At 36.2% G+C, this 24,610-nt stretch overlaps 1 protein-coding gene across 1 annotated transcript in view; it reads left to right on the top strand.

Annotated features, from left to right (window-relative positions):
* ASCC3 (activating signal cointegrator 1 complex subunit 3) overlaps window positions 1-24,549 on the top strand; it is a 353,465-nt gene extending 328,916 nt beyond the window's left edge. The window contains exons 38-42 of the mRNA XM_042986876.1: window positions 14,262-14,413; window positions 16,100-16,247; window positions 20,475-20,684; window positions 22,646-22,821; window positions 22,903-24,549. Coding sequence (XP_042842810.1) covers window positions 14,262-14,413; window positions 16,100-16,247; window positions 20,475-20,684; window positions 22,646-22,821; window positions 22,903-23,050 — 834 coding nt within the window. The 3' untranslated portion in view covers window positions 23,051-24,549. The remainder of the gene's footprint in view (window positions 1-14,261; window positions 14,414-16,099; window positions 16,248-20,474; window positions 20,685-22,645; window positions 22,822-22,902) is intronic.
* Window positions 24,550-24,610: the final 61 nt, after the last annotated feature.

The following is a 24,610-nucleotide window of genomic DNA, read 5'->3' as shown; positions in this document are numbered from 1 at the left end:
TTTTTAACACTAAATATTTTTCCCAACATAATTTCTTTTTTTTTAATTTTTTCTTAACGTTTATTTATTTTTGAGACAGAGACAGAGCATGCACAGGGGAGGGACAGAGAGAGAGGGAGACACAGAATCTGAAACAGGCTCCAGGCTCTGAGCTGTTAGCACAGAGCCCGACGCAGGGCTCGAACTCACGGACCGTGAGATCATGACCTGAGCCGAAGTCGGACGCCCAACCAACCAAGCCACCCAGGCGCCCCACCCAACATAATTTCTAATGACTGCACTATATTCCTTCATATGAAGGTCATACTTTATTTAATGAGTCCCTTATAGCCAGACATTGTGGTGGAATTTTCTTTATTAAAAATTACAAGTATTAGTTATGATCATCTTGAATGTTGAGTTGGCTAATCAGAAGCCACATGGTAAAAAAAATCTTTGTTGTAAAGAGATGGCAACCAGCCATCCTAAATCCTCTGATTCCTGCAATTTCTTGTAAGATTGTGATAGAAGTAAACAAGTCAGGAAAAGGAAAGAATATTACAGTTGCCAATGGAAATTTGGGGGTGAAAATCAAGAGTTGGTAAAATTTTATGTGGTGGCTGATTGACAGTTTTATTATTGTACCCTATTTTTCTCATTTGATTACGTGGATATTGTTGGCCTTAGAAAGCATTGGTTCACACAGTTTTCCAAGCTGCAGCCCTGCTGGCTGATTGAAAATTATACTCCTGCCCCCATGGGACATCAGCATGACCTTGTGGTCTATGCGTGGGACTCAATGCCACCAGCTCTTACCATAAATCCAGCTCTGCTCTGGTTTTAGTATAAGGTGTTAGGCAAGTCACTTAACCCCTCGTTTTTGAATAAGAATAACACCTCACAAGAATAGAGCATTAGTTAATGTTTATAAATTAAACAATTTAAGGACTCAAGGAAGTAGGTTTATTTTAGTCCCCTTATTCATAGTAGCTCTTTTATTTCCTTGCTTTATCATAGTCATTTAACTCCAAAGTTAATATTTTTTAAAGTTTATTCATTTTGAGAGAGAGATGGTGTGCAAGTGGGGGAGGGGCAGAGAGGGAGAGTGAGAATCCCAAGCAGCCTCTGCACTGTCAGTGCACCACCACAAGCCTGAGGTGGGGCTCAAACCAGTGAACCGTAAGATTGTGACTGAGCCAAAGTCAAATGCTTACCTGACTGAACTACCCAGGTGCCCCTAAATATTTTTTTTTAAGTTTATTTCTTTATTTTGAGAGAGAGAGCGTGCACACACAAGGAGGGGAGGAGCAGAGGGGGGAGAGAGAGAATCCAAGCAGGCTCAAACTCATGATCTGAGCTGAAATCAATAGTAAAATGCTTGACCAACTGAGCCACCTGGGTGCCCCTATAGAAACATACCTTTTATATGAGCCATCATTTAGATTGTGAAAACTCTGTAGTCTTGACAAAAACATAGTTATGTAGTTGTATTTCCCTGCTTGAAGTCAGAATGTACCATACAGCCTGCCTTTCCTTCTTATACCCATTTTAAAGTATGTATCAAGGTCATTTGTTCCATTCTTTTGCTTTGGCGGTGTTTTTGTAATGGCTCCTTTTAATATGTTACTGTTACTAGTATTTCCATTCTATCCCACTGAATAAAAATAAAAGTAAAAATTACTGTGCATACCTCACTTTTTAAAATCTTCTTAAAATGTTCTAATTTGTAAATTGAGTAATTACAGAATTGATTGTTCCTACTATTCACCTTTGAAATTCTCTTCTTGATCATGGTACTTGTAATATATATTTAAAATGCAGTAAGTGATATGACATGCTTTCTGTGCTGGGCACACCAAAGGAAAACTTTATGTTTTCAGCTTTTGTGAAAATATTACAAATAAGAAGTATCAAAAATTAAACTGACTTGCCTAAATTTTCCAAACTTGACAGCAAAGCCAGAACTGCTGATGTCTTGATTAGCTCTCTGCTGTTGTGTGGGTTTTTGTCCTGTTTTGTTTGGTTTGGTTTGGTTTTTATCAAGACACAAAGAAATTGACGTTCATAGAAGTTAAATAACTATGTTACAGGTGATTTGTCAAGGCAGTCCATGCTGAAACCAGTGGAAATTCCAGGACTTTAAATCCTGATCAAATATCTCTGATCTTTTCTAAAAAGTGCTATAAGTCTTTACATTAAAGTCATCTTCAATTTTACTTAAAAATAAAATATTTAAAGTCATCTTCACTTAAATGAAAACTAAATACAATACTGAGCCAAATAGCATAAGAGTACAGGTTTATATCTTAGTCACTCCCACTACCTCCTGGATGGTATTTATAACAAAACTTCCTAGGAATTGAATATTTTCAGGTGTTTCATGGAAAAAGGGAAACCCGGGCTAGAGGAGCCAACTCAGTGAGCTGAGAACCAGAGGACTATGTGTTTCAAAGTGTGACTGTGCTGTCACTTTGCTGGGTTATTTGGAACGTTTAAGATGTTGGTGGTGGGAGGGAGGGGAGGGTGGGTGAGGGGAATTGAGGAGGGCACCTGTTGGGATGAGCACTGGGTGTTGTATGAAAACCAATTTGACAATAAATTTCATATTAAAAAAAAAAAAAAAAAAGATGTGGTAGACGACAGATTGACCTGTCAGCTAAGGCTGCTGCAGGCTAAATTTAAGAGACCAAAATCTCTGTGTGTTTTAATATTTATTTTAAAGGACTTTAACACCAGTGCCTTTAAAGACTGTAAGATTCTGTTACGAAAGAACACACACACACACACACACGACTGTAGATTGATTAGAAAGGTATATGGAGACATTTGCTTCCATATTTAAATGGCAATTAATGTATGTAAATACCAAATTCTACCAGAATTATTTGGAGAATTGCACACTATCCCTGCATCCCACACCAAAAAATCCAGTGTATAATGATGGCCCATAGGCAGACCATCTTTAACAATGAAGTGATAACTTTTCTTTGTCCTAGGCTCTATTCTACTTGCTTCACATTGGATTTGTCGCAACAGTCCAATGAAGTAGTACAGTTATCCTCATTTTACACATGAAAACTAAGTAATTTTCTCAAAATCACATCCAAAAAAAAAAAGTTTTTAGCATAGTTTGGTTATTTGCAATAAAGGTATATCTCACCATTTCCCTTTGTCCTGTAAGGATGGATGTAAAATTGTACTCATGATCTAGTCAGAATTTCTTTTAAAATATGAGAATTTCACAGCAATTTCTACTGTTTTTAAACTAAGAATTTCCACTAGATCATGAATAATATTTTTAATTAATTGTTCCCTTTATACTAAAATCACCTTCTTTTATTTACTTAGTTCCCTTTCAGTGGTCTATATTTCCTTTAACCAGTTCTAAGAGCAAGTTGTTAATATGGTTGATATTTGTAATTGCTGTATTATATTACATCACTCCACAGTTTCCAGTAGATATGCTGTTTGCCTTTTTTATATCAACTGCTTATGCTCTTTCTCAAGTTTTTTATATCATTCTAGATAGACCAGTGAATTAACCATTTACTTCCCCACATTCTCTCTGAAAACCACAAAAATTGGAAACAATGGAGGAAAGACAGATTGCTGATATAACCATCAAGGGAAGGAAAAATGCCATCATAATTACAAAATAACCCAGTAAAATAAATAAATAAATACATATATATGTATGTATATATATGTATGTGTGTGTGTGTGTGTGTATATATATATATATATATACACATATATATATGTATATATATGTGTATATATATATAAAATACAATGTATTACATCTACATATGTATACATATGGACAAAAAGTACATATATTAGTATGCATATATTTTAAATATACATGTTTTATGCATACTAGAACAAGCTATGCATAAGTGTACTATTAAAACACATATACACATATCTTATGTTTCTCTTGCATTCTTCAGTGCTGCTTAGGTTAGGTTCTTGGCTTCTTACACTGGTTAATCACAACTAACAACTAATGGAGCTCCCCTAAAGGCAGACTTTGTCCATCACATGGATTCTTTTTGAAAAGCTTCAAACTTCTAGTAGCAATAAGCAATCTCAGAGATTCCTTGCCTCAAGATACAGAACTACCAATTCCCCCCAAATAGCAGACATCTCCCCTTTACTATCGAGGAAGAGTGGAAAGTTCTGTATTCTGCATACCAAGCAAGGCACATGTTTATATAGATCGAATTCATGTTTTGTTGCCCTCATGGAGTTAGGCAAAGGTAAACAAGAGGGCCTGCTTTGGCAATAATCTAGGGATTCAGTACCTAAAAGGTATGCTCTGGCAGGTAAGGTGTAAATTGTTGCATCTGACCTTTTTTAAATATTTGTTTATTTATTTATTTTGAGAGAGAGAGAGGTAGAGATAGAGGCAGACAGGCTCCATGCCGTCAGCGCAGAGCCCTATGCGGGACTTGATCTCACGAACCGTGAGATCATGACCTGAGCCTAAATCAAGGGTTGGACACTTAACCAGCTGAGTCACCCCAGTGCCCCTGCATCTAATTTTAATAAAAGAGCTGTGATTTCACATTATTTTCCTTAATGCCCAGGTCTTTTTGAACTACTGTTTCCAGCCTTTCTTCTCTTGCACACAGAAAGTAATATGTAGCTCATCTGCCACACAAATTAATGTTAACATGCTTTTTGTTCTTTTGGGTCTTATTAGTATCAAAGCAGGGAGAATTCTTTCCTTAATTGTGGGATAACTGACATGCAATATTATGTTAGTTTCAGGTGTACAGCACAGTTATTTGACATGTGTATACATTGCAAAATGATCACCACTGTAGTCTAGTTACCATCTAACATGCTTTAATAGGCTTTATCAATTGTCATGAATGGTGCTAGCCATAAATAAAGGGGAGGAAATCTATGAATTGAATAGACGTATATACTTTTCTCCTTTCAGAAAACCTTCTTCAGTTTGCAAAAACAAATCCCTGAAAGTTTATTGGTGAAATTGTTCTTTAACCCAAACTTCAAACAATAATTTGACGTCTTTATCTCTCTATAAACCATTTCCAATAAACTTAAAGTATATTACATCTCATATCAACTTTATCTTCTTTATAACCCACAGCTATTCTGAAAACACATTGAATTTTCAGTCTATTTTTTAAAAGATTTTAATTGATAAGTTTAAGATATGTATGTATGTACATATTCAAGTCTGAAAACAGGAAAGAATAGGATAAGGGAAACAAAAGATGATACAATGATATGAATATTTTTCATTGACTTTATTTTTTTTAGAGTACATTATCTATTTAAATTCAAGTTAGTTAACATACAGTATAGTATTGGTTTCAGGGTAGAACCAGTGATTTATCCCTTACATACAACACTTGGTGCTCATCCCAACAAGTGCCCCCCTTAATGCCCATTACCCATTTAGCCCATCCCCCCACCCACCTCTCCTCCAACAACCCTCAGCTTGTTCTCTGTATTTAAGAGTCTCTTATGATTTGCCTCCCTGTTTTTATCTTATTTTTCCTTCCCTTCCTCTATGTTCATCTGTTTTGTTTCTTAAATTCCACATATGAGTGATTTAATTTTTTAACTGAGAAATACTATGACTATAGCTGGCTCTATATTTCCATTAACAAATGATTTCCATTTGTGTAGATTAAAAAGCATGAAAATATTGTATGACGCCAGGAGATAGAACTGCCATGAAGCAAGACTAACGTAACCTTTGAGGAGTATTTACCTATGGGTGCACTAAGCACATGCTTAGTGGGTTGTCAATGTATTGAAGAATGTCAGTGTCAATTAAGAGAACAAGTTTTAGAATTGTAGAGTCAAATACAGTTAGCAGTAGAAATAGGCCAGGTATTGCTAAGCTTAACAAAAGAAGTACTTGGTCAAATCGCTAATCCAATACTTGTAAGAAATGTTTTGATATAGTAATTGATAGATAAAACCTTCTGTATATTCTTAGAATCCTTTCACACTTTTAAATGCTTACAATTAGACGAAATGAAAAGATTATCTTTAAGTGGGTAGTACAGCACAATAGACTTCAGAAAGCTTCTTCAAATCATTTTAAGAAAAAGATGGGTGGATTATAAATAAATAATTTTTAGACTTCCAAAATTGGATTATACATATTTAGAGATCTATAATCTGAAGAGTTAAAAAAAAAGTAAATAATTAGTTAATTGCTGCAACTCAAATTTTTAAAGGATCCTAAAATGAAAATTACACTACTGAGTTTTAAATATATCTGTTTTATGGATATTTTAAGGAATATTAATACTATGAGCGTACATTTGGAGGATTTTGCATCATCCAAGGTAGGCTGGAACCTTATCAATAACTATTTATAATATCACTGACAGTTAAGGTAACTTGGATATAGTTCTTGGCATGTAGTGTATTTCAATATATTATGATGAATGGAATGAATAAATATTTCTCTTTTTCCTTTCAAGTTATTTATTAGGAGAGGATTGAAAAGGGAGATTTATTATGTGTGGATTCTCACAATGTTTTTGAGATTATCTGCCAAATCTGAATTGTCTACCAACAAATGTAGTCTGTTTATTATAAACATTAGTGTGACCTTATCAAATTCATGGAAACAGGGAAGTCTAATTCAGGCTGCTTTCCTGGCAAGACTGCCAGGAGCTCATATCTTGCCATGGAAGCCTGATGAAATTTTCTTAATGGATGAGTATTTAAAAGCAAATAATGCTAAATGAATTTAATCCTGAAGGATTAATCTTCCAAATGCAAAGATCCATACTATGGTGCAAAATCATCATCCAGTTGACTCACTCTGTTTCACATCTGAAACTAATATAAACCTTGTATGTTAACTATACTGGAATTAAAATAAAAATGTAGTAAAAAAAATAGAATCATCATCCAGTTAGTGGTTATTTCTTCATGTATGAGAGCTACATTTTAATTCCTCAGTAGAACACAGGAAACAACATTTAAACAAGGTACCATTTCCTTCCCCAGAAGCAACACAGAGCTAAATGCATGTAGCATTTCCAAAACTAACACAAATGTGTGGATTTTGAGGTGTTAAACACCTTTACTTATTCTTGTGGATTTACAGGCAATCTCCCTTCAAGCACTATAATATAATTTGGAAGGCTATTTCCCCCTGGGTGACTCTACCTGTAAGCTTTTGTATGACAATTTGGTGACGGTTTATTGATGATGTGATGCTATTATGAAGGATCCTTCTACCCCCAGCTCCTGTCCTCATACCCACATAACAATCCTTTTCCCGGTTGGGGCTATAGGAAATGAGTAATGCTTAACCCATTTGTGTGATCAACTCACTTAAGCAGCTACTGTGAAATGTTAATCACAACTTTAATTTGTACTGCATTAGCATTTTGATTAACTTGTAGGCTTGCTAGCACACTTGAAGCGCTTTTACTCATAGTTACAGCTCGGAAATGACTTTTTGATTAATTAAGTTTGTTAGACAGCAGCTGAGCTTCCTGAATGCTAACCTTCTGGGGGGAAAAGTTCAGGAGAAAGTTCCAGTGAACAACTGTTGCTATTGAAAAGGATTCTTATAAATGTACTTATAGCATTTTAATTATTGACAAAATATTGTATCATTACTTGCAGCTGACCTCAACCTTTAAAAGAGTATGCCTTTCTGTCAAGAAAAGCTTTTTTTTTTTTCTTTCAGTTTTTCCCATCATTGTAAAACTTCTGGGAGCTCTTGAACTAAATAGTGCATTTTCTAGCAGATGTGTAACAACTAATGTTCTAACAAGCTGCTTAGGATGAATTTCCATAGTCTTTTTTTTTTAATACTTTATATTTTAGAACAGTGTTAGATTTATTGAAAAGTTGCAAAGAGAGTACAGAGAGTTCCTATATATCCCACACCCAGTTTTCCTCTGTTAGTAACATCTGACATTAATAAGGTACATTTGTCACAATTAATGAACCCATATTGATACGTTATTATTAACTAAAGTCATACTTAGAATTCTTTAGTGTACTTAATGTCCTTTTTCTTTGCTAGGGCCCCATTAAAGGTACCACATTACATTTAGTTGTCATATCTCCTTAGGTTCCTCTTGGCTGTGAGTTTCACAGACTTTTATTTACTTATTTTTTATGATCTTTCCATAGTATTTTGCATTCACATGACATTCCATAAATAGTAACTTCTGTAAATTAATGAAAATCTTTTTCTCCCATTCTAGACTAAACCTTTCTCTTAAGTTCTGTCAATATATTATCTTTATGTCCTCTAATTTGAACAGAAATAGCAACATTATCGAACCATTTCAGCCTTTGTCATGATGTTATTTTCACGTGGTTGTTGCAATCTGTACACTGCAACTAGATACCCAAGCGTGACTAGCAGGAGATGTGAGGAAAAGAGAAAAAGTTCCTTAAAGAGAGTAAAGGATAAAGGGAGGAAGAAGAGAGGGTACGAGTCAGAATGCTAAGGGGACTGTGGGTAGAAGAGCTGGGGCATCATCTGTCCTCTCCACATGTACTCTCTACAGCCACAGACAGTGATGCTGTAATGAGCACTAATTGATGACAGTGAGCACTAATTCACAGACTTTTCAAACTAAATTTAGAAAATGTTAAATAATGGACCTTAGAGCTGCATCTTATTATCCACCTGTTAATATCATTTGATGTATATTGAATGATAGCTTTTCTTTAGCGTTCAGTGATTCTATTTTCTTGCAATGAAGTTGACTTAATTCGGTCACAGTACTCAAAGTTCCTATGTTACCCTTGAACCATTTAAATCCAGAATTCAGTTGGATTCCAAATGATACATAATACGTGTATGTCAAATATTAAGATGTACTTATAACCAAATTATGGATTCAAATGTATTCGAAAATTACTTTTTCAAAAATTGTGTTGATAAAATTCGTTCAGAGACAATAATTGATCAAACTCCTAATTTTTCTGGAGTTTCTATTTTTCCATTATGTAGGGGGGAAAAGGACACATGTAAACCACTTTAAATTCTTCTTGAAATAATACAGGGCAGGGGCACCTGGCTGGCACAGTCGGTAGAGCATGAGACTCTTAATCTCAGGGTCATGAGTTCAAGTCTCAGGCTGGGTGTGAAGCCTACTTAAAATAAAATTAAAAAAAAAAAAAGCCAAGGTAAATGTAAATCATTCAAAGGTAATAAAATATAGTGTAATGCACCCAGGTAATTGATTGGCAAACCAAGATCAAGTCTTAATTTCACTTTTGAGTGGTGTGATTGCATAGTCACTGAACTCATGAGCTTCAGTTTCTCTGTGAAAGGAGAATGATTACTAATCCCTCCCTCACACTTGGTATCATTAACAATCAAAGGTGAGCTATTTACGAAAGTGTTTTATAATCTCCGCACTATTATGCAAGTATTTTCCCGACACCATATACGCATACAGTCTATGCAGGTTGACTTGAATAATATAATTCACTGTTTAGGACTTTTAATGATTGAATGAAATTTTATTTGATATAATACGGAGAGACATGTTGTCAAGCTTGCATTGTTAAATATAATCTATGATAGCAGAAGGTATGAAAAATATCTCTAGATTTGGACAAATCTGTCCTTTGCAGAAGTAGTAACACCACTGTGAAAATGTGGTTGAATTTAAATGCTAAGACCAAGTCTGATATATGCTTAGGGAATTCTTGAAATTGATTCAAAATAAATGTTCAGGACATGAGTTGTATTCAAGTCATAAACCATGCCTTTGGCTCCAGGACTCCAAGAGTCTAAAAAATTTCCTTCCAGAGAGTGTCCATTTTCTAAACTTGCCATTGTTTATGGGAGTGAGGGGTGGGATTGATTTTTGTAGTTTGTGGTGGTGGTGGTTTACCTTGGCATAAAGCCACATACTGCAGAAGTTCTTTAGTTTTTACCTGGACTTTTCACCTGGCTCCATAGTGGCACCTCGGTTAAAACCCCTGGTCTCCTATGAATAAATGACAGCTCCACTATTTCTATTAATTATGACAAGATTTTAATAGTAGTATAATTTTATAAATGAATACAGTACTAGAAATTATATTTCCATTTTGTCACAGCTGGAAATGACAAAGAGTTCTCGATCAACAATCAATTGAAGTTCATTCCAACTTAGTAGGAGAAAGTCTCATACACAGAGTCAACCCCCATCCATTTTCCCCTACACTTAGAATTATCCTAGTTTTGCCCTGTAGTAGGTAACATGCCAAGTAGAAAGTGGATGAGAGATAAAGGGGGATTAAGTATTTGCCTAATATTAATGCTAAGCTGGTAAAAAATATCCACAGAGTTATATCTCCTCAATGTACTAAAACCACCTTTGTTGTTTGGTATTAGATCTCTGTAAGGGACTTTGAGATGAGTTGGGGAACTGAGCCGTGATCTCCAGCTGTTACCAAATTCAGTCCCACTCTGGGAAGGAGCATACCTACTAGGTTTTATCTGTCAGGAGGACTGCTACAAAGGACCATGAGACACAGGGAATCCATCGTAGGCTCAGTCATGTGGAGATACATCACTACAAGTTACTAGGACCCTCAAGTCCATTTACCTGGACCATCCCCTGGCCTTAGCTTCTTTAGGGGTATACCTCTGAACAGTAACCAGGGCTTGCCCACTCAAACTGAGAACCAAGCCCACGTCCACCAGTTTGGCCGGAGCCTCAGGGACTGTCATTAGCCTTGTTCCCTGACTATCTCATAATTGGCACCTCCCCTGATGAACTGTTTTGCCCATTCCATGCATCTGCTCCTGACCTTGCATGCTCTGGGCCTCAAGGCCCTATACTTCTCGATGCAGAAATTCACGCCAAAAGGCCCAAAGGAAATCCTTGTTAGAAAAAATGGACTATTTTAGAGTGTTCTTTTCATTTTATCATGGAAAAACTTTAGAAATAGGCCCCTGTTTGTTGAGATCTGTGTTCCAGGCAGTATATTAGATACCTTACTTAGTACATTACCTCATTGTACCTATATAGTTCCCCTATAAGGACATGTAATAACACCTTGAAATTGGAACAAAATTAGGATTCAAATCTATGTCTATCTGACACCGAAGCTTGTAATATTTTTCCTACACTGCACTGCCTTCAGCAAGTTTGCAATAATTTAGGCAGAAGTTGTTATAATCATTGTAATTGGGTTTTTTACCAATATTCTTCCACACACACACAAAATACTCTTGAGTGCACTGGGCTAGAGTTAACAGAATATTTCTAAATTCTTGCTGCCAAGAAATCTATAGTTTAAAGGGCAGATATGTAAACAAAGAATCACAATAGGGTAATGGTGGCATGTGTCCAGAGCAGCAGATGCATAGAAAAAGAAATACCTACAATCCATCTGGAAGAATCAGGGAGACTTCACAGTAAGAAGTAGCATTTGAGGGGCACCTGGGAGGCTCAGTCGGTTAAGCGTCCGACTTTGGCTCAGGTCATGACCTCACAGTTTGTGCATTTGAGCCCCGCGTCGTCGGCGGGCTCAGTGCTCACTGCTTGGAGCCTGGAGCCTGCTGCAGATTCTGTGTCTCCCTCTCTCTCTGTGCCTCCCTCTCTGTGCTTTCTCTCTCTCTCTCTCTCTCTCTCTCTCTCTCCCTCTCTCTCTCTCAAAAAAAAAAAAATAGACATTAAAAAAAGAAGTAGCATTTGAGCTAAACTTGAAGGATGAATCAGAATTTCCCGAGTAAACAGGTAGAGCAGGATTTGCAGAAAGAGAACATTAAGAGCAAGGACAAAAGTGGGAAAATAGCAGTAGTTTAGTATTGCTATTTTAGGAGTACAGAAAGGGGCCAGAATGATAAGCCAGGACGGGCTAGATCACAGACCAGAACTATCATGCAGAGAAGTGCTAGCTAGCATTGTCCTCTACACCATGAGAAGCCATCAAAGAAATGTAAGCAGACAAATGACACAATCAGTGTCATCTCTGATAATTTACTTTGGTAACCATATAAAACATGGATTGAAGAAAAATTAGATGAGATGAGAATAAAGGGGTAGTTATTAATATTCCAGGTAAGAGGTGATGAAGGCCTACACTAAGGCAGTGGTAGAGGTGGGGGGTGAGGGGTGCAGAGAAAACAGGCCCAACTCGAGAGTGATTGAGCAGAGAGCAACACTTGGCTCAGCACATTTGGGTGGTTGCAAAACCTTTTTTTATCCCAGATTCTTGATCTCCCTACCTGCCTTTTCTCTAAATTAAAACAAGAGAAATAATAGTTTTCAATTCATGACATGGCTTTTCATTTACTTCATGTAAGCAATCACTTTGCATGATTTTTTACATTTTCACATCTGGATCATACAATGAAAAATTGTGGGGAATGCTCATAAATTTTATGAAATCTTTCAACTTCATCATGAAAACTTCAAAGTTAAAAACATATGGTCCATCCATCGAGCTCTTCATGAATGTGAGCTTTTGGTCTGGAATTTATTTCCAGTCAAGTTATAATGTAAAATCGCCATAGTTACCCACATTACAACTTCTAACACCATCATGATCTGCATTAGGTATAATTATTCGTTTCTTTTTTCTTTTCTATTCCCTTACATAACTCAAGAGTTGTGACTTGTGAACTAATGCTGGGTTTTTTTTTTCCCCCTTTGGTCTGAGTACAGTGTTCCTCATGATCTTTTTGTCTCATACGCTTCAAAGAAAAACAGAGTATTTTAATCAACTGTGCAGAGAAACAGGAAGAATGGAAGCCAATTTTCCCTAGATTGATAAACATGTACATTCATACAAGTATACACATTGATATACACATATACATACATATAAATGTATGTATTACATTAGTATGAGGCTTTTTCATATATAGAGGACTCATGGGTGCTAAAACCCCGTTTGACTATTTCATAATAGTAACCATGATATCCAGAAATGTTGACCCATTTCCTTGTAATGTGTTTAAAAAGACAGCAGACTGGTTTAGCCAGATGTTTTTTAAACTATTTTAAATAGTTTTTAAACTATTGTACTCTTTCTTAAACTAGAAAACACAGAATAGGAAATTCAAAACTTAGAAGAAAAATGTGTCTGCCTCGGTAGTATTAAGTAATATGGCAAATTAGTTTTAGTAGCATAATATGCCTTAAAAATTATTTCCAGGAGTGCCTGAGTGGCTCAGTCAGTTAGGCATCCAACTCTTGATTTCTACTCAGATCATGATCTCACTATTCATTAGATCAAGCCACACGTCAGGCTCTGCACAGAGCCTGCTTGGGATATATATTCTCTCTCTCTCTCTCTCTCTCTCTCTCTCTCTCTCTCTCTCTTTCTTTCTCTCTCTCTCTCTCTCTCTCTCTCAAAATAAATAAACCTTAAAAAATTATCTCCAAAAATATTCTAATAGGTTTTTACAACATTTTCATAAATATTTTATTGTTGGTGAGCTCTTTACCATGAAACTATCATTTTAAGCATTTACCACATCTCATTTCTCTTAGCTTATGTCTTCATTTCCCAAAAACAAGAGAGTACGCTCCTAAAACTGTATAAAGTAGCTGCCTCAGATCATGATATTAACTTATGTGTCTTTAAGTCAGCATTCTCCAGAATCTAATTTAATTGAAATAGCTTTGCCTGTGTAAACTTCTCCTTTGTTTAAATAAGATTTCACTGTTTAGTTTTGCCTTAAGCAAATGCAGCCGTTTGTTTGTCCATAAAACAGTAGATTAAATGTATAGGCTAATATGAATAGTTTCTCATCCTTCCACTTGTACCACTGGCAGTAGCCCTATTTGTAAGTGTGTAGTATATTATTTTCATTGAAAACCGAGGCTCTGTCTTTAGTCCACTTTTTGGAGAAAATAAATTTCTGGCAAAAAAACTATTGCCTTACTATTACTGATACTAACTTTGGAAAAGACTTCCAGAGATTCACTCTTTAAATCCAGCTTCCAGTGCTCTTGATGCAGTGAATTATATAGGTATTTGTTCTTAAAGTAGATTGAGTTTTTCTCTGTTTTATTGCTGGGTACCAGTATTTCCTGGCTCTATGTGCTACCCTACAAACAGCTAAATATTTGGCACTTTACAGGAAGTGGTGTACAAGTGCTATGAGAGTTTGGGGGTTGTTCCTACCAATCCAACTGTGGTTTACTTTCTGGTTTCTATTTTGGTTAATAGTAATTTAGAGGTATCATGCTCATTTTATGTTCGTTTGCCTTTTGTTAAGGTTAACATTAGATCCCCAATGGAGAGGGCAGGGGCCATGGTATTCTTGTAATATGTGCATTTTTCCCCCTGTTCAGGCAATGTTGGATGTGGCTGCAAACCAGGGCTGGCTGGTGACTGCCCTGAATATCACCAATCTGGTTCAGATGGTGATCCAGGGTCGGTGGTTAAAAGACTCTTCTCTTCTTTCAGTACCAAACATAGAACACCACCATCTTCACATTTTCAGGTAATTGTTTTAATTTTCAATGTGACTGGTTTTTTTTATTTCAAAAATAATATTTTCTTTACATGTGTGATCGCTTAAATTTTATGTTATGCCGAAGATATTGGTTCTTTACAGTGAAAATGCCTGTCTCCCAGAGGGAGACATGAGCTAGTGATATAAGGTTCTCAGTTGGGATTTGGTCATCTACCACAAGCTGAATCACAATTCATTTTAACCTTCTATTACATTGTTTTCTATTTACAGCATTACCTACATTTCCATTTTAACTGCATTTATTCCTTTACAATATCAGCCTTTATTTTAAAAGATGTTATGAAAGTGCTGTGTAATCAAAACCAAAATGAATTACCAATTTCTCTAATTGCAGAATAGATTTGAGGGATCTGGAAATCCATTGTCAAAGGTAAATCGTACATCCGCAAAATGTCCAAAACTGGGTAGTTGTATATACTAGCAGCTCAAGATATAACCTATATTTAAGAGTTTATATTATCATCCAACTATTTAACCTGTAGGTCCTGTGTACATAGCTGCAAAAATTCTAGCAAAAAAAAAAAAAAAGAACAGTACCTCTTGTAAGCAAGATTGGCAGTATTTAAATAAAAGTGTTTCTTTCACACTAGCATTTCACATCAGTTGAGAAATACTTTGCAGCTAAAATGTTGGTTTACGGTCATGTAGACCGAAAAACAGAAGAAAGCAGTCTGGCTGTAGGCTGCCATCATGTACTTGCTGCCTGTCAGCTAGACTATGGCGTGCACTCATTTGAGGCATCTAGACACAGAGGCCAACCAGAACCTCACACACACATGGGGGTCTCCAGGGAAAGTCCCTCAGTTGGCCTCAAGTGTACTGGGTGCCAAGGCAATTATTTCCATGGTGCTTGAGTCCCCAGCATGGGATGTCCTGGAAACTAAAAGGCATATTCAGAGAGTGAGCCATACCAGCAGCAGGTGGCATGAGGAGAAAAGCAGATACCTCATGTCTGCAGCTCAGTTTCAGGAACCCTTCCAAGACAGTACTAAGCGTTACAGGAGTTGGGTTTCAACAGTAAAGTAGGTACATAAGAGTACTACTGTGACACAGCACGCAGGGCTGTTATGGAAAGCTGCTTGGGGTCTAGGAGATTTCATCCAGCTCTTTGCTGTCATCCTGAAAAAGCTCTATTAATATAATTTTAATCATATTTTTCTTCTTGTTGTATAAACAAGATAGTAAGATTTAGGTGGACTGTGTTTCTGTGCCATAAATCTCAAAGATTCCCAAATGTACTTTTCATTGTAGGTTCCCAAAAACTTAAGATGAAAACTTTATTCAAGTAATTATATTAGAGACATTTGCCCGCATCCTTTAAAAAAAATATCAGGGCTCCAATTCAGTGCTTTATCCACAGGAAGCACTGGTATACATTAGTGCCTTCCTATAGAAATTCACCCCCTACCTGTAAACCCTAAGTAGTTACTGAGCTCACATTTGATTTACACATCTTATGTCATAATAGCCAGACTGCCTTGGATTGATATCTTAGAGAATGCTGGCTGATTTTGAAACATAATGATAATAGCCTTTAAAAAGTTGTATAGTAATCTTAATTTTAAAAAACTGTTGTCATCAGGTAAACCATCATTGTCAGGAATTCTCATTTATTCTAGGAAAGAATTAGTTAGTGTTGATATTATTTTTCAGGAAATGGAGCACAGGCACCAAAGGCGGACGTACTGGGTGCCATGGCTTCATCGAGTGCCTTCCTGAATTGGTCCATGCCTGTGGAGGGAAGGACCATGTATTCAGCTCGATGATGGAAAATGAGCTAACAGCTGTAAAAATGAAGCAGGTAAGATCATTGTTTCTGTGTTTCAAATCTTCCTTATTCTGTCTGGGAAATTGTACCTAGAGTTTTCTAACCAAAGCATTGGTTTTGGAGTCTGATTCATCTGGGTTTAAATTCTGTCTACCATATGCCATGATTATGAACATGAAAACATCATGCCTGTCTCATGAAGTTTTGTGAAAATTAAGCAGGATGTTATTATATAAATTGCTTTATGTAGTTCCATGGGGCGCCTGGATGGCTCAGTCAGTTGAATGTCCAACTCTTGATTTCAGCTCAGGTCACGATCTGAGAGGGTTGTGGGATTGAGTCCCACACTGGGCTCCACACTGAGCATGGAGCCTGCCTGAGATTTTCTCTCCTCCTCCCTCTGCCCCTCCCCCGCTCACACATGCGCAAGCACATGTGCACACTCTCTCTCTAAAACAAAAATAAAAATTTAAAAAACAAAATGTAGTTATGTAGTTTCTAATATAGAATAGAGCTCAATAATATTAAAAATAGTTACAGTGACAATAATTAGTAGTAGCATTGGCATTATTCAAAGTTGATTCTGTATTAAAGTATTAATGTATTAATGTATTAATACTGATTAATGTATTAAACCAGTTTAGAAAGGACTACAGTAGCTTGTCCGTCACTAGGCTATATTACCCACTTGGGTATAAATTTCAGTTGAGTAGATTTTCATGCAATTCCCTCAGTTACTTTTTTATGCCCTCCCCCTTTATTTTAATTGCTTATTGTTCCTAGGTTCTAAAGTATTTCTCTAAGAAACCCCTTTTTTGTGTACCACATAACTTAGAGAGCTAAATGTGTGTTGTAAAAGACAACATAGGTCATCTCTCTAAACCTAGTCTTTGGAATGGCCAAAAATATGAATGAATGATGCCAGAAGTATTTGGCATATATAGACTTTTAAGTCTTAAGCAGTTTTAGCCTAAACATGTCAAACATTCAGGATTTATAACATAATTAGCATACTGACTTGCAAATGTAAGTATTAAGATAAAGAAACTTCTAAACCATGTCATTCTTTTTTTCCATTGGAACTTAGTTTTGAGCAAGACTTAGAAAAAGTATAACAGGCAGTGAAGTCTGATTGTTCAATTTCTGTTGAACTCAAAATTGGCACAAAAAACAACTTAAATTTTCATAATAAGTGCCTACCTTTCTAACTAAATTACCATCAAAATTATGAATAAAAACAATATATTGAAATCAAAACAAGGCTTCTGTTAGCAACAACAGATTTCTAACCTAACATACATTGATTTCAAGCCAAATTTTAGATGTGATGAAAAATTAGAACATTGTTATAATTAGTTCAGGGAGAACTCAGAAGTAAACTTACTTAATTTATTTGCATAAATTGCCATTCTGTTATCTTTAAAACCAAATGCAAATTGGCTCAGTCTGATATGATGATGGTTATTTGGCTCAAAAGTGCTTCAATTTGCAGAGCAATCTGGTGTCGGCTCTGCAGTGAGGCGATCCCAGGTAACATACAAATCCTGAATTATTCCAGAAATTAGTATGTTTAAAGCATCAATTTAAGTGCTAATTGCAGTAGTAATGAGAAAAAGCAGTACGACTGTGAGATTTGCATCTTCTACCCCATCAGTATGCCTGGAACGGCTGCTGACTGGCAGAGGATTTGGCTGCTAATTAAATAATTGTATGCATGGCAATGCTCTTGCCTGATTCAATAGATGAAGATTAATCCTCAGATAAATATGTTTGGCTGGTATTGAAATGTCTTAGCAATTTCTTTAAAAATAGCTTATGGTTTTTTGTATATATGTGTGTGTATACATACACACACCCAACAAGTATGTGTGTACACACCAACGATGAAAAAAAAAATATTTAAGCGCTACTGAAAGATTACATATATATGAAAACCAGATTTGACTTTTGGGGGCTTTATAAAGTAAAATCCCAATGAGTTGCTAATAACCGGAAACACCTCTTGGTAACTAATTTAATAGTACGAGTAAAGAAACATGAAGTCTTGCTTCCTGTAGTAATTGTTGTTTGTGTTGTCTCACAAAGTTAAATGCTTTACAGAAATTGTGTATTAAGTGTCCCCTTGATCACTTTTCCACTCTGGCCAGTCTTAGAACATCAAGTGGTATAGCTTCTATACTCAATGACTGTTGGCTCTAGGAGGGGATAGGGCCATCTGTTACCTTGAATGAAGCACAGTGTAGACCATTCTGTACCTTGACTATTTCAAGATCTATTCCAGACATCATTTCAGATTCACAAGACAAGTTATAGGATTGTATTTGGATTGAAAATTTGCATTGGATTTACATTTTTTGAATTCCTAAGGGGTAGTTTGATTCATGAGGGCTACTTCATTTCAATTAGGTGTACTCGGCAGCACTAAAAGTCCTAGCAAACAGAAAATCAAAGCCTATAAGGAAATCTATGGTATATATTTAAGAAATAAAAGAAAAACCAAAATTAAAGTACTCTTAAAAACTAACTTAAAAGGTAACTGATTAGTAACTGATTAAAACAACCAATATATTGAGAAGTTTCTTGACTGATAGTGATATTGCCACATAGTTATAAATATTAGAAAAATATGACAATAAGTAACATGATAACATTAAGTTTATTTTGTTACATCCTTTCTGTAGACTTAGGAATTCATTCATTCATTCAATAAGGATGTCACTTGATATATGCATACTGATTTCTCAAAATATCTTTCCATTTAAAGAGCAAGAATGAAATCAGTAAGATATTTTCTATCCCTTTAAAATGCATCATTTTAGGGGCGCCTGGGTGGCGCAGTCGGTTAAAGCGTCCGACTTCAGCCAGGTCACGATCTCGCGGTCTGTGGGTTCGAGCCCCGCGTCGGGCTCTGGGCTGATGGCTCGGAGCCTGGAGCCTGTTTCCGATTCTGTGTCTCCCTCTCTCTCTGCCCCTCCCCCGTTCATGCTCTGTCTCTCTCTGTCCCAAAAATAAAAAAATAAAAAATAAAATAAAAAAAAAAAAAAAAACGTTGAAAAAAAAAATAAAATGCATCATTTTAATTGGTATTCTCAATATAATGCCAAAAATACATAGTTATTTCCAGAAGGACCCTAGACTTACAGGATTCTTTATGATATACAGACACATAGGAATGTTTTCCTTTCAGAATAAATTTGGAATATGGACAAAAAAATTTTTGTACAATAGTCAATGAATGATGCTGAGTGACATCAACAATTGCATCACAACGTTTTTTTTTTTTTCCAGGTTGCCTTTATATCCCCAAGTAATGCTCTCTGCCTTAGAAGTCATGTAAATATTAGATCCGATGCTTCTCTAAAACGAACAAGTTTAAAAACAAGCATTTTTAGACTTATTGTTTAGTATAGACCATAGCCACTCAATATCTAGGAGGGATTTACAGTGAAGGAGTCACAGTATAGCTAATGATTAATAGTTTTTTAGTTGCCTTTAAAAAGACTTTAGGGGCACCTGGGTGGCTCAGTTGGTTAAGTGTCCAACTCTTGATTTCGGCTCAGGTCATGGTCTCATGTTTCATGAGATAGAGCCCCGCATCAGGCTCTGCACTGACACCAGGGTGCCTACTTGGAATTCTCTCTCTCTACCCCACACCCCTGCTTGTTCTCTCTCTCTCTTTCTCTCTCTCAAATAAATAAACGTTAAAAAATAATAATAAAGACTTTAAACTACAAAGAGCAAAAGCACACTAGTTTGACACACATACAAATGAGTTCAAGAAAAACTGGGAAATCTGAACAAGAGCTGTGGATTATATCATGTCAATATCCTGTATTAATATTGTACTTTAGTTTTGAAAAATGCTACCATTGGAGGAAACTGGCAAATTGGTGCACAGGATCTCTCTGTGTTAATTCTCACAACTGCACTGAATCTAGAATTAATGTCAAAACAGAAGACCATGGGGGAGGGGAAGGAAAAAAAAAAAGTTAGAGAGGGAGGGAGCCAAATCATAAGAGACTCTTAAGAACTGAGAATAAACTGAGGGTTGATGGGGGGTGGGAGGGAGGGGAAAGTGGGTGGTGAGCATTAAGGGCACCTGTTGGGATGAGCACTGGGTGTCGTATGGAAACCAATTTGACAATAAATTTCATTTAAAAAAAAAAAGGTTGATTTTTTTCAAAGCACACTATTTCTTACTTGATCAGTGCATTTCACATTAACCATCCCTTTTTTATCTTTTCCTCTTTTTTTATTCAGGCGTGGAATTTCTTATCCCACTTGCCGGTGATAGATGTTGGCCTAAGTGTTAAAGGCTGGTGGGATGACTCAGTGGAAGGACATGGTGAACTCTCTATCACAACTCTGACTTCAGACAAACGAAATGACAACAGGTGGATCAAATTGCATGCTGATCAAGAGTATGTGCTTCAAGTCAGCTTGCAGAGAGTCCACTTTGGGTTCCACAAGGTATAGTGTTTGGTTTCCATTCTCAAATGCTTCACACCAGACACCGGCATGCGCCACCACACACACATATCTTTTATATTACTAATGTGTCCGTGTCATTCATGAATCCTGCTTTCTCAACTGGCCTTAAGCGGCAAGAGTCAGTCTTCTGAAATCAATCATTTCTCCCCATGTGCCATTTTTCAACCCCAGAATATCCACCTTACATAATACATTGCGTGACGTACTGCTCTCATATGGTCTATGTACTCAGTCCGGCAGAATTCCCTGCAATGCCTTTTGGAGTGCAGATTCCCTGGCCGTACTTATCAGAGTGACTGCATCAGAATCTCAGGGGGAGAGGTCTCAAAATCTGTACCTTTACCCAGCACCCCAAATGATTTTTAAGGACTTGAAGGTTTGGGAAGCACTGCCCTGGGGCACTCTGATATGGAGGGACCGCATTTGGCTGCATGGGAGCAAAGTTTTACCACTTAGCTCTGTGACTTTGAGTAAAACACTAAGCTTTTCTGCGCCTCAGATGCCACATCTGCTTGTTTCCTTCACCATAATACCTGTGAGAGAGCGTTGTCAATGCTCATACAGGTCAAAAATTTAAAGTGTGTTCATTTCCAATTACTGTGCTTTTTTCTGTTACCTATGACACAAATATTAAATATTGGGGCCTCTAAGAATATTAGCATACAGCATGTAGGCAGATTGGTTTTTAGTACCATAATTGAAATAAGAAAGGATTTGTCTTCTGTTTCACCCAGTGCCAAATCTAAAATAAGCCCTCAGGAATGAAGTGGTTGTTCGTGAGTACGGTCCACTCTGTTTCAAACACAGAATGGCAAGTAGCTTTCTGTTGTTACATCTTTTTAGTGCTGTGCTTTCGGGTCCCATCTCACTTAATTTCTAATGCTAAAAATCAGTCAGTGTAAGTTCAAACCGATTGGCCTCTGGCAGTGTAGGGGCTCTAATATGAGCATTTTTAGAAGACCTAATGTATCCCAACTTACAAAAAAATATGGTAGTAATCATACAGATAAAATCATGGGGGAAAACTACAATTTTTCTACCTTAGTATTACTACTTAAAAATTTAATCATGCCTTAATCATGCTAGAAAAACCCTCAGTTTTGTTTCTAAATGCTGTAAAAATGCATTGCTCTCAGACTTCTCTTTTAAAATGTCTTAAGTGCAACATCTCCCTCTAGAATATTTAATGATGTCTGATTGAAAGCATGTCATTATCAGTACATTTTATGCCATAATGCCAGTGTCTTAAAGAATCACTAAAATCTTGTATTTGGTAAAATCGATCTAAAGTAAAGACTTCAAGTGCTGCCATTATGGCGATATCTGATCTTGGATTGTGGTGATTGATGCATTTTACAAATCACTTGGCTTACAATTTCCCATTCCTCAAAGAAAGGATTTTTTAATATTGCCATATTAGAATATATGCTTTTTTATGTGAGTTTGATTCTTGGGTTGAGGGAAGGTATTTATATGATATAGTGCTTACTATCTTGAGGTCCAAGGTCTAGTCTTGATTGTCTTTTTTCCCCTAGGTATCAGTTTCTTGTGAATAAGACTTTGGAAGATTTGTTTAACATGATTATATCTCAATTCGTCCATCTTCAAATAGGGTACTAATATCATTTATAAGAATGATGGGAGAATTTACTAATTTGATATTAAGATTCAGGGCTTTCTATTCTAACTGAGCCAAATATGCTGGTGATTATAGCCACAAAGTAGTGTCTATAATGTGCTTTGAGAATCCTGAAAAGTGGCAGGTGATAGCATATCAAAAACACCAAACAATAAAATTTAAAACATCCCAGATAGATAACACTGAACTGCGTAGATTTATGGCCTTCAAGGAAAACAACCTAGCCTTTTAACCACAACCGAAGGGCATAGAAAGTCTAAACATTATTAATGTCTTATCTCTTTTTTTTTCTGGTTTATAGGGAAAGCAAGACAGCCATGCAGTTACCCCCCGATTTCCCAAATTGAAAGATGAAGGATGGTTTTTGATATTAGGAGAAGTGGATAAGAGAGAACTTATTGCTTTGAAAAGAGTGGGATATGTTCGAAACCATCACGTTGTTTCCATTTCTTTTTATACTCCGGAACTACCTGGAAGGTAAGCAGGGTCTCACCACCCAAGTTCTGAAAGAATTAAATATGACTGTTGTTTTACACTTCATTCTGTTTTTATACTTAGGTATATCTACACACTGTATCTCATGAGCGACTGCTACCTTGGCCTGGACCAGCAGTATGACATTCATCTCAATGTCACACCAGCAAGTATTTCTGCCCAGGTCAATGAGGAGGTCTCTGATGCCTTGATTGACCTGAAAGTGAAGTAACCTGACCCGAACAGTCCATTTGAGAGAATTGGTTAAGAAGTCTGGCTGTTCATCTAGACAAAGTCGAATTGCTTGATGTTTGCCTTGGTGGAATCAACTTCTAACCTCAAGACACCCAGGAAATTGACGGTGGCTGCAGTATTGACTCCAGCAACACAAAGTCAGCTGCGGTGGCCTTTTAACAAATGTTGCCTTTCAAAATGTTGTCTTCATGAGTTTCTTGATATGTAAAATGAACACACGTGTAGGAAAACCTTTTGTGTATATTGAGATGATATTTAGGAATTATCCATCAAATCTTACATCTCATGGTGTAATGTTTACAAGAATGTTGGTTTCTTATTTTCTAAGGAAAACTACACTGAGACATGACAGTGTTAGGATTTGTTGTAACAGATTTCTAGCCCTGCAGCATAAAATACATAAGACAAATCTGTATGGAGACATATAATATGGGTTGTTAGCAAATTTTATACTTTGATCACATGGAGTTTCAAGAATTTCTTATAGTCAAAAATGTTAATAATATATGATGTAAAATTATATTGCAGAGCCCAGTGATGATAAGGAAAGCAAAATATACTGATCTTAGAAAATGTGGATACTATAACTGGTGGAAATAAAATATTTAGAGTGCCACTTCAAGACAAGCTGACTCAATTATCTCGCCTGCTTCCTTCCCATTTGTTCCCCCCACTCTTCTTTTCATTACCTCTGCTTCAAGACTTTACTTCCATACTCTTTCTGATATTTATTTATACAAGGTGAGAAGTACAGTGTAACTTGTGTTATAACATGGAGAGACCACGTAGTTTTATTATCATGATGACTTATTATTTATGGAAAAGAAGAATGAAATATTGTTATGTAGCATGGATCTTGGGTACTACAGTTATTGTAAAACTTCAAATTATCATAAAGCCTTTTCAGCCTGAGGGTTTATTGTCTTCTCTTACCAGGTGTCTGTCTGTCTTCCATCAGTACGGCTGACTATTCACAGTGAAAGTAGCCCTAAACAGGAACTCCATATGCTTGAAGAATATGAACTGATAATAACTCTGAGCCTTCTCTCTTTCAGAAATAATCCAAAATGAGTAGGTAAAAATTATTTCATGACCTTAATTTTTTAAAAAGAAAAATCTGAAGAAAGTTTTAAATTTTTTGATTATTACTAAGTATAAAAGAACTTAGCTTCTAAGATATGTACTGAGCCCTTATATTAGCTTTCTTTTTCTGCTTTCAGAAATCTAAATTCTAAATCTAAGCAAAACAAGGAGATAAAAATTTTTGGTTTAATGAGTTCTACTTAGATCATTTTAAGGTCCTCAAAATTCTAAGAATGATTATTGATTCCAGGTTGTCGATTTTAAGTGATGGAGAATGGTTGCAGGGTCTAGAAAGTTACTCCCATAATTTCAGCCTCAGCCCTTTCACTTTCCGTCATAAGGATTCCATACTACTCCTGGAAAATAAAATTCTTCCAATTTGAGGCCTTTAATGAGATTTCAAGGATTCTACCTCGCTTGAAACTTCTACCCTAGTCTTTTGCATGTCAGTTTG

This window comes from Panthera tigris, chromosome B2, assembly GCF_018350195.1.
Source record: "Panthera tigris isolate Pti1 chromosome B2, P.tigris_Pti1_mat1.1, whole genome shotgun sequence".
Taxonomy (NCBI): Eukaryota; Metazoa; Chordata; class Mammalia; order Carnivora; family Felidae; genus Panthera; species Panthera tigris.
Note: the sequence above shows the minus strand (reverse complement) of the source record. Positions and strands in the feature narration are given on the sequence as shown.